Genomic DNA, 19,521 nt, shown 5'->3' on the forward strand with positions numbered 1-19,521 from the left:
TAATAAGTTACCACCACTGACATTGTATTAAACCTGCTTGATCTACAATGGAACATATTTTCCTGATTAAAATACAAGAGATTTACAGGGGAAAAGACCTTGGAAATGCTTGCTTGTTCCAAAACAGTGCTTTATTTGCCTGAAATAAGGTACATTGAGAGTATATGTGTCAAGTGCATCATTTGCAAGGTGATATCTGTGTGCACAGCACAAGGCATAAATTGGGTAAGATGTATTAGGTGCTACACACTACCCAGAACAAAAGAAGCTCTGTAATTTAACTTTTTAGCTGACCTGACTGAAGGTTTCCATTCACCTGTCTAAAATTTAAAACACTGAATAATGGAGCCTATTTCAAGGTACAGGGAGAAGACAGAGCCACGGTTTTCCTGAACAAGGACAACGAATAATCCCCTTTAACCAGTGAGACTACACAGGTGCTGAGACAGATTTACCTGTGTTCTGACAAGACAGTTGATCACTCAGTACAAGATCAGATAAATTGCAGGCCACATGTGAGAAGGCTAGAGTGCTAAAGAGACCTGTGTGAGAACACGTCCATGATTGTCTCTAAACAGCTGCTGAGAATGACAAGGCAACCGTGATTGCAATGTCTCCTTTGTTGCGTCCCACAATTATAGGGAAAGCAGGGATTTTTGGAATTCTTTAATCCCTTCCCTTCGTACCTCATTTTAAAAACCATGTCTTTTAGCTGGACCATTACAGATGTGGAATCTTTATAATTCAGATTCTAGCCAAACAGGGTTAAGGATGGTTTTGTGTGCTCTTGTTTAAATTATGGTAATTCCCTTGAACAAATACGATTGCACTGACCCAAACACTCACCACTTATTGTAAAGTGCAGCACTAAAGAATATCACTGCAAAATACTTCATTCGTTTGCTTGGATCTTTACAAAATAAAAGAGCCCCTTCTCCCTTGCTCTAGGTGACCCTGGGATCGATCCAACATTCTAGCTCAGCAATATAAATCTAGCAGCCTTGTCTCCCTCATGCGGCTAAAACTAACCAGCCAGGAAAAAGTTAATAATGACTCTTTGTTCAGCCCCTGATCCCCATTTCCAGCTGCTGTGAGGCCTCCTCATGCTTCTTCCCCCAAAAGATGAGCCTTGCAGCATGCAATAACTGATCCCACAATTTTTCAGGCCAAGCTGAAAAGCAAATGCCAAAGCTGAATTAAACCCGTGGAACTACAGCCTGAGCATCTTTACTGATCTCCACAGCAGCAGTATGGCATACAGAGAGAGGTGGCCTCTCAGGTCCCCAAGCCATTGAGTGATTTGCAGGCCAAACCCAACACCTTAAACTCCAACTGGAAACCAACAGGCAGCCAACCAGATCCCGGAGCACTGGTATCACGACTCACGGCAAGATGCTCCCACTTAACAAGTACCGCAGGGAGCACCACGGGCTGAAAATCCAACAGAAAACACATTGTAATGTGGTGCAACTCACCCCACTGCGGCGCCCCCTGCTGGCTGTCCTGGGGATCAGCTCTGCTAGTGGGTGTGCCCTTTTCCGGTGGTGTCTCGCCACCATCACTTCTGCTCCAGGGAGCCAGGTCACTCCCAGCCCTCCAGCTGTGCCGCATTCTGTGCTCCCCTATTCTGGGGGACCTGCAGTCGGCTGTCCAGCCACTTCCCTCAACTGTGACCTAATGTCTGGTCACTTCCTCAGTGACGATGGGGGTGAACCCAGGCCCGCCCACTACTCTGGGACCCTGTATATGGCAGCCACTTGCTGGGTGCCCTACCTAGCTCCTCAGTAGATCTCCCTGGGCCAGTTCCCATTAGCCCCAGCACCCTCTTTGCCCTTGCCTCAGGGCCTCAGCCTGCAAATCCCTGCAGCCTGCCAGGAGCTGCCTTTAGCTCCCTGGGTCTCTGCCTGCTCTGTCCAGGGTGATTGCTGCCTTCAGCCTGCAAGGCAGCCAGTCCACCTCCCTCCTCAAGCTCCAGAGAGTGACTGAAGCTGTTCTGCTCTGCAGCCCTTCTTATATGGGCCAGCCCAGCCCTGATTGGCTGCTCCTTGCAGCCCGTCTCTGATTGGCCGCTTCCTGCACAGCCTCCCAAGGGCTCTATTAACCCTAGAGCCCAGTGTGGGGCAGGCACCACATCACACATACGCACAAATAGCAGCAGTCCCCCCAGATATTCCTTTCCACGTGGAGGCAGACAGTGTGATCTGGATCTACGGGGTTTTAGCCACACAATTTTTTGACAATAAGAAGGACTCAGACCAGCCAGATTAATCAAGATGTCCACCCCTCTAAGCACATCTGCTGATGGAGACTTTGCAGTTGCCATGGTGGAGGTATAGAAACTCCAGTGATGTTTCTAGCCCTTGTGGTTAAGAAGCTAATGTGAACCAACTGGAATGTATACATTGACATCTACCTGAGTCTGCAGGCAGCCTGAAACAAGAGTTCTAAGAGGTGTGAATTGTCCCATTCATTTTACTGGATTGTGAGCTCTGAAACCCACTGGGGCACACTTCGGACAACCAGCTGAGCAGAGAATTCTGTGCGCAGAAGGGAAGGGACCTTTATTGTCATCCCTTCCCCTGGGCTGTGAGGAGGTGGTGTGAACAGGAGTCTCACACAGAGCCCTGTGCTCCGTTGGGTGGGGGTTTGCTCACCCTCCTTTGGGAACGACTCTAACCAGCCTTAAGACAGGGAGCACTGGCCTAGGGGCGGAGGTGGGTTCCTTGTGCGAGCAATGCCTGTGTCAACCTCCTAAAACAGAGGTGGTGTCATGGGTTGCCTTAATCTACCCTTATCTGTCTTCCCCCTCACTTTGGTTGCTGCAGGTCATCTATGGTAAGCCAGGGAGACCTCTGAGGCCTAAGGCAGGGAGGAGGGTGCTTAAGGACCACCTTCTTGATGGCTGAAGACAAAGGATCGTTATAAAGTCCTGCTAATCCACAGATAAAGTGGTCTGTTGGAGAGACAATAGCACAGCCTTTCTAAGCCACCTTTTCTCAACACATTCCCAAAGAGAGAGCTCCTGGTGAGTCATTATCCTCATTGTTTGCTCACATGCAGCTACGGGGTGAGGTGGGGGGCTTAGAGGTTTGTGTCACTAAGGTTACCGCAAGCATGGCAAGTAATAAACAAACAAACCCACAAAGCCAATCAGTTTCCACTCTACTGCACCATCACAATCTGCAGCAGGTTTACTTACGAAGAACAGAACCATGAGCATACACTTCCAACACGCTCTGAGAATTGTAACCGGAGGAAACAACGTGTATAGATGTTACTGAAACAGATACAAATGCCTACCTCTGCCGCAGTCGGGACCCAGAAAGCCGAGAAAGCAATGGCAGGTTCCAGAAACACAGTCTCCATTCCCATAGCAGTTACTGGGACAATTATCCACTGATTCTAGAAGATGAAAAGAGAATTGAAATACTTTCTTTAGGCAAGAAAAATCTTCTGTCTTCGACAGAGCCCATCAGCAGTCTGATAACTTAAAGTGTGTACACAATAGCGCAGATACTACAATACTATAAAAAATATGGATCAGCAAACCCATTAAAACGAGTCAAAACTTCACCCAGAGTCTGAACAATTCCTGGTAACTGGTCTCCTCTATTATTTTTCTATGCACTTCCTATTTATGATTTGACTGGAGACAAGAAATACCAGAAACCTCCTGTCAGAACTTGTTCTCTTGCAAGATCTCCAGACCAATTTTGCAGATTCAAGAACCTTTGAATTTGGAGGTATTTATCTGAAAAGAATAGAGTTGATCTGAAACTGGAATTTCCCCTAGACTAAGTGCATTACAAATGCAAATCTGGAAGATGGAGATGGTAAAACCCTACAGGATCATCTTGTCAATCTCCCTGCTTCCCATAGTACATTTTCTAGGGTGTTGTGTAAGGTGTTATTTAAAGTCCCACACAATGTGACTACCACTGTTTCCCTTGGGAGACAATTCCATGCCTGATATGGTTTCAAGTTAACTCCACAAATTACCCGACTGTGACAAAACATTAGATAATCATCTTCCAAGAACAGTTAATAGGTGAGGAAAATTATGTCTAGTGCTCTCTGTATTGTTCCAATGCCAGCTCAGAGCATAGTATTTACAGTTTGTCTTTAATAAAAAGAAGCACATGACTTATTAAACCTTATTTTTCAATGACAAAGGGAATGAAAACCACTCTTTTCTTAAGTGAAGGTTGAGTAAAGGTAGGGTAGTTTTTTGTGTGTAGCTTGGAAAGATGATAACACATTATGGTTCATCCCAGGCTATTATTTCAGATTTCCTCAAAGTGAAATGCACATTATATTAAAACTGGATTCACTTATACAGGTTGGGAATGGTAGAGCACTGGACAATAACTCCGCACTCTCAGGTACTTAATTCATAGGGCCTTGTGGTAGCAAACCTATTTGTAAACCTCCTGTTCGTCTAATGAGCTGAAACATCTGGAGCCAAAAGTGGTATTAGTTTCTGAACTTGACAGAAAGGAAGCCTATTTCTGATTGGCTCTGCCCTGATTGATAGGGGATCCTGAAGGCCACAGTAATGGACAAGGTGTAATTTAATCATCCATAGAGTGCAACAGCAGTTTTAAATAATAAAAACTGAGTTTCAGGACCCCACATATAGTTCCAATAAGTCCTGGGCTTTATTGTGCAGGTAAAGAAAGACTTATCACTTCTCTGACACTGAGGTTCTCATGCTAAGCAGACGTCCACTTTATGATGTATGGAAATAACGCCACAGTTTCTAGTTAACACTGGGTCTGATTCACCACGCTGTTAATGCAGTAGTAATGCAGGGACACTGGACCTTTATCAGTTTTGACACTGCTGCAGCCTTCACCTATTAGCAGATGGATTTATATATCTAGCCTGACCCCAATTAAAATTTCAACTTAGCCTATGAATAGTTGCTTTTCATAACTTTATGATGCTTGTTCATAGAGGTGTGATTCCATTGCCACAGCAAAAGATCCTTGTCAGGAATTTTTGTTTTCAGTAAAATTTTCTTAGAACAGAAGTTGAATGATTTGTACCTATTTAATATACATATAAGGGTCCCATAGAGAGGTCTTAGCTTACCATTATGGGCCCAATTCTGCAAGCCTCATTCACTCTGAGCAGTATTTACACATGCATTTCCCTTGAAGGTAATAAGAAACAGGGATACTCTAAGTACCACTCAGCATGATACGAGTCTCAATGTTAATAAAACGCCCACGGAATACAGAAATTTCCCATTCTTTTCAAGTTATGATTTTCAGTGACTGAACAGAGAAGCTGCAGAGGAGGAGGCGGCGGGTCCTTACAACCGTGAGGGGGCATGGAGTCTTTTGCATGTAAGAAAACAATTAACACAAACAACGAAGAGCACAGTCAGCATCTAAAGCACAATGCACCATTAGGCTTAGAACCCGTGACCTTTGCTCCAAAACCACAGGCATCTACCGCTTTACCCATTAATTAAAGATCAATCTCCATTAGTTACAGTAGTATTTAGAGTTTCTATTCTCTCTGTGACTGACACTAATAGGCAGCATGTAGTATTCACGTACAATTGTACAGACCTGGCATTCCCACATAGTAGAGGGCAGGGAAACACATACATAATGACCCATGTATTAGATACAACCTTTCCCTCCCATGTACACTCAAAGTGGTAAAATTATTCCCCACTTTCTGATTTCCCAGAATGGTATTCTGCAAGTGTGGCCTCACCACAAATGACATCTTGACTTTGTCACTGACCATATTTACTGATATTCTGCTCCAGTTTTCAGAGGGAAAGGACATGGACCTTATAATTGCAATCAAAGCCAGACAATAATTCAACACTTAGGAGAAAATTCACACTAGCAAATACGCTGTAGAGTACCTCCTCAGTTTTTAATTATGTGTTGATAATAAGAAGCTAGGTCCTTAAAATCACTTTGTCACAGTTAAATGCTATCTGAGGTGTTACATTTTTCTAATGAGTCTGAGAGTGACACTTACTATAATGCCCTCATTTTATGGACATTTGCTTTTCTGCATCATTGTCCTGAAGTAACCCCTTCCAGGGAGACAGAAAGGACTGGAGAAGACTAAAATATTGTTCCCCCAGTGGCTGGTGCCAGGTAACTTCTGCTTGACAGCGAAGAATATAAACCTGGCTGGTGTAACACAGGGCAATTAAAGGTCCCTACATTCTTCCAAAAGCTCTCTGACAATTGAGACCAACTTTTCAGCAACAAGAAAGATCCATGTTACATGATCATCCTGTTTTCCAAAGTCAGGGTAGGAAAGGAAGCTGCTTCCACGCAGCTCAAAAAATATTTTCAAACCGTGGGTGCTAAATGAACATGCTGTTCCTTCACTATCTCTGGTAGCCACTGAGACCAAACAAGCACTGTCACTGGGGGGCTGAGGAGCAGAAGTCTAAGAGCTGACTGGCAGTGGGATATTCATCATTCATTTCATTTCTATGCATTCCAGAATGTGACCCTACTCCGGTTCTCCAGAACTCTCCTAAACTGGGTGCTCTTTTTAATTTGGAGACAACAACAAAACCACATCTACCTAAAGCTCCTAAGAAAATCCTGCAGTTGCATCATAAGGCTGGATCTGGTTTCAGGGGTTAGGAGTCTACATGAAAAATCTAGTAGCCTAAAGTAAAGTTTTACTAAGTGCAGTCAGTCAGGGATTATCTTAATGTTTGCAGGAGTCATAGCTCCTGAAGGACTGAACTGGGCATGTCAGCCACCCTCTGCATCTCTTTCTGATTCCAATGCCAGAGGAGATTGGCTGATCATGTGAGTTGCCAAGTCAGAACAAGATCACAGAGCACCTAAATGCCCCTGCCTAAAGCCAGCCTGCCGGCAGCATGAAAACATAAGAAGTGTTACTGCACCAGCTGGAATCCTGTTCGTGTGACAATCTTACAGCTTGCACATACTCATTGTTCTATCCATTGCCTGGAAAATAAAAATGAGGTGAAGTGAGAGTGTTTTAAGAAAATATGGGGAAAACATGGAAATATGAAAAATAAAACAGCTAAGTTTGCACACATGTGGCAGAAGAGAGGACTTGGCTAAAACTTCAATGGTTGCTATGATCAATTAAATTAGTAAATTCCATAAAGCATCAAAGCCAATTGAACTGGGCAAGTGTTTAAAAGCACTCTTCTCCCTTAAGTATGCCCATATACCGTAATATTAGCTAGGGTATGTTTGAGTTCCAGTATCCATCCTAACCCTTATTTTTCAGCTTTGTCATAACTATACACATATCCCTAGGTATTACCATCACCCCACAATTCACACTAGTCAAACCCACCTCGCCCAGGGAGAAGGGAAGGATTTGCAAAAGTGTCTCAGATCTATAAAAGCAAAAGGTGGAAAATATTTATTAGATAAGAACACACCCGTTCCAGAGCTAAACTGCTCCCCTACTGCACACTTTCAGCATCTTCTATAGTATAGTGTTAATTGTTTCAATTGATAAGAGGCCAGATCCTCATCTGGGGTACATCGGCATAACTCCATTTGCAATACTGATTTATATCAGCTGAGGATCTGGCCCAGGTTTTTTGATCATGTCTCATATGAGACTGTCAGTCCGAGCGAGCTCACAGTTAGGAAGTTACTGGAAATTCAAACTAAATTTTTCATTGTATAACTTCATCCTATTACTTGTCTTTCCAGTGCACCTCTTTTTATTAAACAGGAAAATCTAGACGCCATTTTGCTGTCCATACCAATAATAAGACTTTGTTCTATATATGTCTTTCATCCAAGGACATCAAAGGGCTTTAGTAAAGGTCAGTCTCTTACTATTTCCATTTTACAAATGGGAAAACTGAGGCACAGACCAGTTATACTAATTATACCAACATTAAAAAAGTGTGACAGAGGCAGTGTGACTGAACTGATGTTTGCTAGCTCCCAGGCTGGTGGTCTGTTCAGTGGATCACTTTACTTCTGACAAAGAGATGTGCAAAGGTCAAATGTATTGTGGTGAGCTCTATAAACATCTATCACTCTGGCCTACAATTACCTGTATGAATTACCTTTATTCGGATGAAATACAATAAATATATTAAAGAGATGGACAAATTGCTAGACTCTGGATAGATTTTTCTTTCAGATAATTACCGTGCTCATTGGTCAGCAGTATTGCTACTATAACTGTATATCTTTCTTATTTATTTATTCAGCTTAATAACTCGGGTCTATATCTTTGGGCCAGAGGCCAAGGCAGACATCTAGCTGACACCAAATCCTATTAGAGGCTGCAGTAACACAATTATATGTTAAAGTTAAATATTTTATAGCTACGATAGCCACCAAGAATCATCGCTCCCTAGGCAGTTAGAGGGAATTATCTACTGGCAAAGAAAAACTAGTTATCCAGCAGGCAATGGAAAGTAGTAGCTTTCCTAGGAGTTAATAAGTACCAGGGCTGTTTTCTAACTACTGATTAAATTCCACTCAATGCAGATACTCCAGCAATTTCTTTTGGTAATATCCCTAGACTGTGCTTTTGATCTGGGGCTGTCCGGCATTTGCTATATCTAGTAATAATACTTTGCACTGTTAGCACCTTTAAGCTTATCCACAAAAAATATGATTTAATGAATCAATCCTGATGCCAACTCCTGCGACGTAGATACAGTGAATAATATCAAACTTTTGTACAGCTGGGTAAATTAAGGCACAGCGGGTATACCTACGTGGTAGGTGCCCAGCTGTGGCAGCATAGGTGCCGACTCCGTGGGTACTCCAGCCCGGGAGCACCCACAGAAAAAAATTAGCGGTGCTTAGCTCCCACCAGCATCCAACCTCCCCTCACTTCCCCCTCCCCAGCACCTCCCACCTGCCGGCTGCCCTGTCGATCAATTGCTCCCCCTCCCTCCCAGTGCCTCCCACCTACTGTGGTGTGCAGGAGGTGCTGGGAGGGAAGGGGGAGGAGTAGGGACGGGGCGTGCTCGGGGAGGGGGCAGACGGGGCAGGAAGAGGCGGGACTGGGGCAGGAAGAAGTGGGGCTGGGGCAAAGGGGTAGAGTGGGGGCGGGAAGAAGTGGGGCAGGGGTGGGTGTTTGGGGGAAAGGGTAGAGCAGGGGCAAGGCCTGCAGCTGAGCGGGGGTTCAGCACCCCGGGGGAAAGTTAGAAGCCGGTGCCCGAGTGTGGTAGATAGACTTGCGCTAGCGGGGTTCAAACTAGCACAGTGAAGTCAGCAGTGTGACATTGGGGTACCTGCAGGGACTTGCGCTGGCCACCTAAGCTTGAACCCAGGCTGTTGGCGATGGAGAATCCACCACAACACTAGGTAAAATGTCCCAATGGTCAATCACCCGCACTGTTAAAAATGTACAACTTCTTTCCAGTCTGAACTTATCTTAGCTCAACTTCCAGCCACTGGATTGTCTTATACCTTTCTCTGCTAGACTGAAGAGTCCAGGATGGGTCTGAGCTTGGGTGTCTAGCCCAAGCCCCTGCCAGTGCCATAACGCCCGTACCGCTATTTTTAGTGTGCTAGCTTGAGCCTGGAAAGCGTGAATGCGTCTACCTGCGTCGAGCGGCTCACTCCCGGCTGCAGTGTAGACGTGTCCAGGGAGGTTAAATGACTAGTCTACGGACACACAGCAAGCCAGTACAAGACTAGGAATCCTGATTCCATGTCCTATGCTCTAACTAGTTGTCCACACTGCCTCTCCAGAAGAAGTGGGCTCAAAGACTTGCACTTGCCTCTAAGCTTTCCAGCAGGCTGAGTGAATTACCATGTCAACCTGCTCACCGTCAAAGAAAAAGGTGTTCGCTTCACCCTTGCTTGTGCTGGCTGACCCTTGAAGCAGTGGCCCTGGAGGCTTAAGAAGACTGCCAAACAAAAACCAACCAACCGGGGGCGGAGAGAGCATTTACAGAAAACCAAACCACAGCACGGAACTTGCAGGAAAACCCATCTCGGCTCATGTTTTAAATCCCCTTTCCCATGTTAATGTGATTTTTAAGCTTGGCCTGTCTATCGTATTCCTGTTGAACAATCTTGCTACAAACATGAATGCTTTCATTAAACAAACCAACCAACCAGCCAGCCAGCTGTACGTGATCCCAAGGGTTACCCCAGATGGATTTTTCCACGTTAAGCAAATAAACTCAGTTATGCCCAGGCAGGAAGCCATTACAACTGACTCTCCACAAGCCCTGCCCCCTCTCTAGTCATTTAAACCTGAGTAAAGGGAGCAGCAAACATGTCCAATTCTGCTCTGGTTGCGTCTTACCCCTGCTTTGCACCAGTGTGAATGACTGCAGAAGGGAGTCAGATCCGTGGGCCCAGTTCATCATTGCCCTTTTATGCCAATGATGCCAAGGCATAAGACCCCTCCCCCCCCACAACTCTCTCCAGTGGAGTAACACTGACATAGAGGGTCTCCGCAGCCCTCCTCTCCCACCAGAGGCCCTGGCACAGTGCTGTGCTCGGTGTGTTTGTGTGGTCATTTTTATGTTTCAGCAACCCTGTGTTGCTGCCTGGGTCCCAGGCAGCCCCAGCAAGCCACCTTCTCTCTGTCCTTGCTCTGGCCCAGGGGAATATTCACACCAATATTCTCACTGCAATAATTGCTCTCTGCCACAGTAAGCCTCATCACCGCTTTCCCTGTTTAACCAGTACTATAGCAGCCCTTGGGAAGTAAAAGACAGTTAAAGCTGAAGAAGATTCTGACCCTCAGTGAACACAACCAATAATTTCATCTGTCCAGCACATCGGGAGCTCTTGGGGGTTCATTTGCTTTCTAAGGAAACAATGCTATTCAATGAAATTCATTCTGGTGCAATTATAAATCAAAAGGACTGTCAGCTGCTACAGTAATATGATAATGATGCCAACACAGGATCATGGAGGAGCGAGGAAATAAAACAGGTTTCAGACTCCTGGAAATTTCAAACTTGATACTGTGGGTAAATAAATGACCCCACAACTAAAGCAAATGCAGACATGCTGGATCCAATATTCTCTTGCTCCTCCTTTTCCTTCCCAATTTGAAGTCTGAAAGGATTGGTTCCTTCCTCTCTGCACCTGCAGACATTTCAATTCTTCTGCTTCAGCTGTATTTTAGAATCCTTTTACTTTTCTAGTTCAAATCATCCACACCTGGCAGCTGGGAATGTGAATGTCTTGACAGAATCATGGAAACCCAGTCATTATTTCTGAGTGATCGTTCTCAGTTTTCTCTTCTGCAGGACGCCTAGTCTGATGCTGATACTGCTAATGCCATTTGATGGTTTGCCAGATTTTGATTTTTTTCTGAAGGTTGGGAGGTCTGATTTAATTAAAGATCCATGTACGTAACCCCCTTTTTACTCTCAAATCCCACTGGAGGTCTAACCTCCACATGCAGGTATCAGGAAGCTACATTAGGAAAAGGGCATTGGGAAGACATTCCTTTAAATAGCTTCCCCAGAAAGTCAATGTGAAGTACCATAATCACACCATCCAATTTCATTTTGATCTCCCCGCACTCCTCCTCTGCTGGAACCAATGAAACAAAATTTTAATGGCAGGTACTCCATACTTCCATCAGCCTATTGACAGCACATTCCTGCTCAATGCAGCAGTGACTCTGCTGTCTGGATTGTTTCAAACTCAGAATGGTGAAGTACCTAAAGTTTGGAGTCTGGAATCAGTTTGGATAAACGTCCAAAAGCTTGGACTGCTTATCCAAACTACCTGGACCGTGTGAGTCCACCGAAGGCCCCAGCACATCATGTGAGATTTCAGCACTTCTGCTTCTAGTCCTGGCTTGAAATACTTTCTAGCTACTTACAGAGCCCTCATCAGCATACCAGCTTAGTGCAAGAGCAACCTTCTTCACAATATTTCAGCACATCTATTTCCAAACCAAGCTGGAAAAGCTGCACAAACAGCCTTTCGTGACATATTTTTAGAACTTCTGGTTCTATTCCCAGCTGGAATCTGGAAGTGGGATGGGGGAAGCCTAATCATTTCAGAAGCTTAAAGAAGGTTTGATCTGAGTCTGGTTTTGGAAAGAGGGGAAAGTTTGGTTTGGGAGAATGCTTGTCTCTCTTGTTCATCCCTCACCTCTCACTCTCCTTTTTAAGAGAAATGCTGCCAGTGAGGAATGCTTGATAGATGAAGGCCACTGTTTGCTTGGAAGCACAATGGGTGGGATTTCAAAAGCACTGAGTATTGGCCTAACTCTGCTCCCATTGAAGTCACTGGTAATTCTGCTCTAATTGAAGTCAATGGTCAAACTCCCATCAACTTGACCTGGACCAGAGTTGGAGCAGCATTGCAGGCTTTTGGAAAATCTCTCCCTATGTGCCTCTGCTGTTTAGTGATGTACAACAAACACAATTTCTACTCTGATACCTTAAGAGACACATGAACACTGAAGAAAGACACAGAAGGGGCAGCAAATTACAGTTCTTAAGGAATTGCATGGGACCATTTCAAAATCTCTGATCTATCTCAGACGCTCTTACCTACTCGTTTATCACACATGTCATAAGCTAGCTGGGAGGAACTTTCAGCAAATGGAGTTCCTGGGGTGTAATAAAGCCTACTTACTTGAATACAGTTCCCTCATTACTTAGGTGAGAGGGAATCTTTAAAGTGCAGTTCCTATGTACAATGAGGGTACCACATTCACCTCTGCAACTAGCACGTAAGACAATGGTGCTCTAGACCAAACTGGGGCCCATAGATACTCCAGGGGATCTGTGGGTCCTGATGATCAACTGATCCCCAGCGTGCAGGAGGCACTGGGAGGGAGGGGGAGGAACGGGGACAGGCACGCTCAGGGGATGGGGCGGAATCATGTCTGGGGCCGCCAACCCTGTTGATCAACTCCTCCCCCTCTCTCCCAGTGCCTCCTGCATGCTGGGGAACAGCTGTTCAGTGGCATGCAGGAGGCTCTGGAAGGGAGAGGTGGAGCAGGGATAGGGCATGCTGGAGGGAGGGAGCAGAAAGAGGAGGGGAAGAAGAGGGGCAGGGGCGGAGCCGGGGCGAGAAGAGGTGGGGTGTGGGTGAGGCCTTGGGGGAAAGGGTGGAGTGGGGGCAGGGCCTGGGGCTGAGCAAGGGGCTTGGAGGTCTGCAAAAAATTTTAAATCAAAATGGGGGTCCGCAGGTTGCTAAAGTTTGAGAACCGCTGCTCTAGACCATACCTCGGGAATGTTTCTTTTCCTTCCTTTCTTTTTGCAAACGGCGTATTTCAGAATCTGAATTATGGTCCAATAAATGACATTCTCATATCCCTGATTTGCCTAAGGGATTGCAAGCATAAATCTACTCAAATTTTTTTGTCCCTTCTCACTCATATAAATTGTTGCAAACTAATATAGGAAACAACAATTATTCAGCCTTAAGGTTTAAACTAGCAAATGGGAAGTCCAGTATGTTACATTTTCTGTGCTTGTAGCTTGGGGCAAGGCTAAAGCTGGCTTTGAGTCTCCTTTGAAATGATATTGTGAATGTGTGTACATATTCTAGGGAAAACACCCCCCCCCCACACACACTCTTAACTGTGGACTGATTCAGTTAAATAAATGTCATTAAATAAAGCAGTGCTATCATTTTAGATACATTGAAATAAATTTATTTTCACTTTACACAGACTTGGGCTAATAAATTATGGATGCAGTACCCAGAATGGCAAACATTTAATGGGTTACATTTTTAGAGCAGGATGACGAGGGTTGGGGGTCTGAATTCCTAATTCTGTTTCTGACTCTCCAGGTGGCTTGCTGTGTGAACTGGGGCAAATCATTTAACCTTGTGCCTCAGTTTACCCATCTATAAAATGGGTTCAGCACCACTTACTGTATCTACCTTGCAGAGAGTGCTGTAAGGATTAAAGAAAGGAGTCACGAGTTCACTACGTATGCATTTGTGCATGCAGAAAAGTGGTCACTGTTAAAACATCACCATGGGTCAATGGTTACCACACAGTGAGGGGAATGAGAGGGGCAGGGAGCAGGGTGGTGACCATTTCCCTCTCTACAAAGAGCAAGAGAAATCTCTGGTAACTGTTGGGAGAAGTTGACCCTCTGTTGGCTTCTACCCGACGGATGTGCTCAATTACCTGCTCGTGCATCCAAGCACATATTTTATGGGTACCCTTTAAGCACAGACATTTGAAAATTAAGCAATAAGAAGCCCGTTGTTCCAACACAAAGAGGGCTTTCCTTCTGTTTGCCAAAATATACAAGCAACTCTCAGAACCCGTATTTTTGCTCTTTACTGCTAGAGCATAAATGGAATTAAAAGTCAAGCTGCACTGTAATATGACACAGGAATAAAACAAGCTGTGCTTACATTAGCCTGCAGCCTGGGACATACAGACAGAGCTATACACAAAAGTGCAAAAACTAAAACCATATGTCCTGGAGTTCTCTTGATTTGCAAATTTCTCCAGAAGGCTTCAGATAACACTAGAAGCCTTGTCATTAAAGCAGAATTCCACTGTTCTAAGAAACATAACAAAATAAAAAAAGTAACTTTAGAATTAAATAAACCTTTTCTTGACCCTAAAGCCGAGGTAATTACCCCAATCAATAAACCTTTAGTACAAACTCTATAAGATCAAGAGAACTCGTCTGCGGCAAACAGCACATTGGCAAGCAGTGAGTGACTGAGGGAGTTCAAGGATACCAGCCCATGTCAGTACAGATGTAGGCAGAGCTTGTTAAAAAAAAACCTCTTTTTTTCCCTCTTGCAAACTACTAATCAAAAATGGAGAGAACATTCCTTGTGCATTAACCAACATTTATTTTTCATTCCTGCAGTGTCTTCTGAAATTACAAGGACTATTCTGAAGTGGAATTCATGCCAGAAAAATTGTCCTGAGAGCGGATGCTGAATTAATTATTCCATCTGTGGTTTACTGCTAATCTAGCTTTACACGGAGTGGGATATTCCCAAAAGTTACTTTGAAACGTAGCCTTTCCACTCAGAGAATCAAGGAAGAGACACACCGTATGCAGAAACAGAGGCTGTGAAAATTGTTACTGCCACGTGTCTGACCTTTACAATTTCTTACTACTTAATTATCTTTGAGATGTGTCACAGATTTCCCCTTTATTGGAGGTGCCGTAAGTTTCTGACTCAAAGGTCCTGCAAATAACCATTATGCACACCATCAGAGTTGGGAAGGAGGGTTGTTATGCAAGAATTCTTTTGGACACTTGCAAAGAGGAAAAAAAGGTCATCCTATGTAAGACCTAGATTTGGACTGACTGGTCTGATTTCAGGTTTTTGGAAGCACCTTGGGCCCCAGCTGTTTAAGAAAGCCCCATTTAGCAGACAGAATGGCGCACCGTCGGAACAGGTGTTAGACAAGAGCACAGCCAGCCTACTTCAATTTGCACGGTACAGCTACAATGCAGCACATGTCCTGTGACAACTCTGGCAGAAATAATAATGAAACAGTGTGGGATCTGCTTTCCGCGTTGTTTGTCTGGCAGTGACACTAGCCAAATGGCAGGATGGGAATTGGCCACTGACTGAAACTGAAAAGGACTTAAAAACCTGGAGCAGTATTAAGTCTGCAGGAAATCACAGGCAACACTGGGGCAACTAGAGAGATGGGCTTTGATATTCGGAGATGCTGAGCATCCCAGCTCACTTCAGTGGGAAATCAGAATGCTCAGCAATCATAGAACTGGAAGGAACCCCGAGAGGCTATTTAGTCTAGTCCCCTGCACTCAAGGCAGGACTAGGTATTATCTAGACCATCCCTGAAAGGTGTTTGTCCAACCTGCTCTTAAAAATTCCCAATGATGGAGATTCCACTACCTCCCGGGGCAATTTATTCCAGTGCTTAACTACCCTGACAGGTAGAAAGTTTTTGGAAGCACTGCAGGACTGGGGCACAAGTGAGGGGATTTACGGAGTAATGGTGGCTTTGGTGCAGACACAGGAGGTACTCAGATGCTACAGTGAGGAAGGCCATATAATTACCTGGATAAACACATGGTCACTTCTTTGCTGAGGGTAAGATTCAAGAACCTCACTGTGGATTTCAACTAAGGAAACACAAGCCAGTGTGAAAAATACAAGCAACTCGCCACATTTCCCTTCCCAACAAAACGGGCCGGAGCTTGAATTCTGAAGCTGACTCCCCATCCTTAGGCGTCAGAGCCCGAGCTCCAGCCTAGGCTGCAATTTCAAAGTCCTAAGTAACTTATGAAACTATACTATATACTAAACTATACCACACAGTAAGATCAACATACGGCAGCTTATGTCAACTTATTTATGTCAGTGTACACACTACAGCCTTGTTCCCGCCGATGTAAGTGCCCTACTATGCCGACATAAATCCACCTCCATGAGAGGTGTGTGGCTTATGGCGGTGTAGTTAGGGCGACGCAGTGTCTGTGTAGAACTGTGTTACTTACATGTCATTCTTGTCAATTTCACAGCTCCAGCACCGATGACTAAATTAGCAAGAAAGCTGGGCTGTCACCGGGGCAGGTGGAGGGCTCCAGCTAGAGCCTGGCTGCCCCCAGGCTCTCCACTCCCTGCCAGGCTGCTGCCTGGAGGCTCCCGGCTCCCCCTGGGGAGCCCTGGTACAGCATGGTGGCTCTCCATGAACCCTGGTACTTCCCAGAGGCTCTCTGCTCCCTGCAGGGAGCCCAGAAGCTGCACCAAGGCTCCCGGGAGCTGCTCAGACTCTGGGTATGGGGCTCACTGCCAGGAGCCTAGCTGCATCAGGGAGCTGGGAGCCCAGGGGGCAGCTGGGCTCCTGGCGGTGAGGAGCTGAGAGCCTGGGGGGCAGCCAGGCTCCAGGCAGGGAGCTGTATATGGAGCTGACAGCCCAGGGTCTCAGCCCCCACACTGCCCCTCTTTGGTTGGTGGAAGTGCTCCTGGTGAAGAAGCACACCACCGACAGAAGAAGGGTAGTGTGGACAGGTACCACCGCAGTAAGTAAGTCGACCTAACGTAGGCTGACTTACGTTTCTAGTGAGGACATGCCCTAAATCCTATTTTCAAAAGAGACTTAGGCACCTAGAAGCCTAAGTGCCACTGACTTTCAATTAGATTTAGGCTTAAGTGCCTAAGTCACTTTTGAAAATGGGACTTGAGACACTTCTGAAAATGTTTCTGGTAATTGCTTTAGTTTAAGACATAGTGGAGGAGTAGCAGAGACACTTGCAATACTGCTGCCTATTCTGAATCTGTTAGTAACAGGATAAATGTAAGATTTCAGTGTGCACGGCTGTCAATCTTTCATTAGCACTGAATTCACATGAAAAGTTCCTAAACAAATCAATGTCTCTGGGTTTGTGCAAAGAGTAACAGGATGCCATGTGGGTGGAAGTAACAAAGGTGTTGAGGGGTAACCCAGGATGCAGATTCTGTGATTTCACAGAAGGGGATTGATCACAGGGCAGCAAGAGAACAAAAAGAGGGTTTTTTTGGGTCTTTTAACTGAACAGAACTCCTAACTATAATCTGACAGGGCTTTAAAACTCTGAGGAACCTGTGTGGGAGGTATCTGAACCGAACAGGAGGAATCCGAAGTACCAGGAAGAAGGCACTGAAGGCTTGCGGCTAATCAAAAAAGGCCATCCAATGGAGTAGCTGTCAGCAAGGGCATGCAAGGGGAATCACAGAGCTAAAGGCAAAACCTATCTGCAGACCACGCGAAGTACCACTAATAGTTTAGCACAAGTAAAGTTGTGACTTTCCTCACCCGTCATTTTTCTTTAATATCAATTTTTTTTCTGTACAAGTGGAGCAGACGGAAATGTCTCTGAGCTTAGGAAGTGAAGAATTCTTAACTACATGCCCAGAGAATGGCCCCATGAGGTAGAAATGCTCAGAAGTCTTGCTGTGATTCAGGAAAAGTGACCCTTATTTTTGACCATGCAAACAAAAGGGAAATACCTTTTCTGAACAGCTGGGCCCATCCGAGCAATGTCCTTAGACTCAAGGGCTCTTAACTTTAAGTATGCATTGAAGTGCTTTGCTGGAGGAGAGCCTTGGGGCCAAACTCAGAAAGAATGGATCAGATGGTGTAAGCTAGATCCTCAGCTACCGAGGCTTCCTTAGACCTACTTACACCCGCTCTCTCGATGTGTAACGAAGTCTAAGTTAGTGTAACTCAGAATTTGAGGAACAGGAAGAAGGGGTGAGTTAAAGCAGATGCCATCCTATTTTAGCTTGTACCTTCTTTTGGCTCCTCAGCACGTACATTTAGACTCTCTCAGGGCAGGTCTACACTAAGGGCGGGGGTCGAACTAGGGTACGCAAGTTCAGCTACGTGAATAGCGTAGCTGAATTCGAAGTACCCTAGTTCGAAGTACTCACCCGTCCAGACGCCGCGGAATCGAAGTCCGCGGCTCCAAGGTCAACTCCGCCACCGCCTTTTGCAGTGGTGGACTACCGGAGTCGACCCCGGCGCTTCCGGAGTTCGAACTATCGCGTCCAGATTAGACGCGATAGTTCGAACTCCGAGAAGTCGAACTCACCGCGTCGACCCGGCTGGTAAGTGTAGACTAGCCCTCAGACACCAACAGAGAGGGTGAGAGAACCTCTAACGGATTCCAAGTTTCTGTAAGTGGCTAAGTCGGTGGAACATAGGCACTGACTGTACTGAAAGCAAGTGTGAGTTACAGAAACTCCCACTAGACTTTCTTGGGAGCAACCTAAATACTGAAATCTGTGCAGAGAAATTTTCAGACAGGGTTAAGTCAGAACGCTTCATATCATTTCTTGCGCCACCTCTTGCACCCAGGACAAATCATGCACCCTCTCTCTCTTCTAGTCTATTGTGAAGTATTCCTATGTCAATCTCCTGGCTGACAATGTCTCTACATCTTCTTGCATTTGAACTCTTGTCCCAGGGAATGTACTGGGCTTGGTTATATTTTAGGCTCCTGCAGGAAGGAGCCTGCCTTTTGATATGCACTGTAAAGTGCTGTGCACACTTACTGGGCTTTATAAATACAACCTCTAGGACTCTTTGTACTTTGATGGAGAAAAGCACTCACCGGCAGTTTTCTTTATGGGCAGCGGAGGGGCAGGAGGAATGACAGTACTTTTCTTAATCTTAAATCATGCCTCTTGCCGAAGCTAAAAGCTAGCTAAAACCTCACATCCCATAATGGGCTTTCTACATGCACTTCCTCTTGCTTGCTAGGGTATGAAGCTGCACCGGTAAACAGACAACCTTTCCTCCCACATGCTTTCGCTCTCTCTCCCTCTCTAGCGCATAGCTGAATGCTTTCCTCCTTTTGATTTTAACATGGCCCTACATAGCCCAGCCTGCTATAGCTCAGCAGGAACAGCTGCTGACAGGCTCCCTCTCTGACTTCATAGATGCTGCTTTCAGGCTCTCAGATGTTTCTTGCCTCCACTGAACAGATTTTTGGCCAACATCTCTGTCTCAGATGTGCTGACTCCAGTTCTCCCTTAGCCTCCTATTTTATTCCATTATAGCAGATTGCTCTGACTAAATCACTGCTGTCAGGCAGAGGTGAATCCACAAGGCGCTTTTCAGAGAAGTGTT

General features: G+C 45.3%; 1 protein-coding gene across 26 annotated transcripts in view; it reads right to left on the reverse strand.

Moving 5' to 3' along the window:
• TENM4 (teneurin transmembrane protein 4) overlaps window positions 1–19,521 on the reverse strand; it is a 766,066-nt gene that overhangs the window by 181,679 nt on the left and 564,866 nt on the right. For all 26 annotated transcript variants that reach the window (XM_039490391.1, XM_039490320.1, XM_039490356.1 and 23 more), the window contains one exon: window positions 3,301–3,402. In XM_039490391.1, coding sequence (XP_039346325.1) covers window positions 3,301–3,402 — 102 coding nt within the window. The remainder of the gene's footprint in view (window positions 1–3,300; window positions 3,403–19,521) is intronic.

The sequence above is a fragment of the Mauremys reevesii genome, linkage group 1, assembly GCF_016161935.1.
Source record: "Mauremys reevesii isolate NIE-2019 linkage group 1, ASM1616193v1, whole genome shotgun sequence".
NCBI classification, from domain to species: Eukaryota; Metazoa; Chordata; order Testudines; family Geoemydidae; genus Mauremys; species Mauremys reevesii.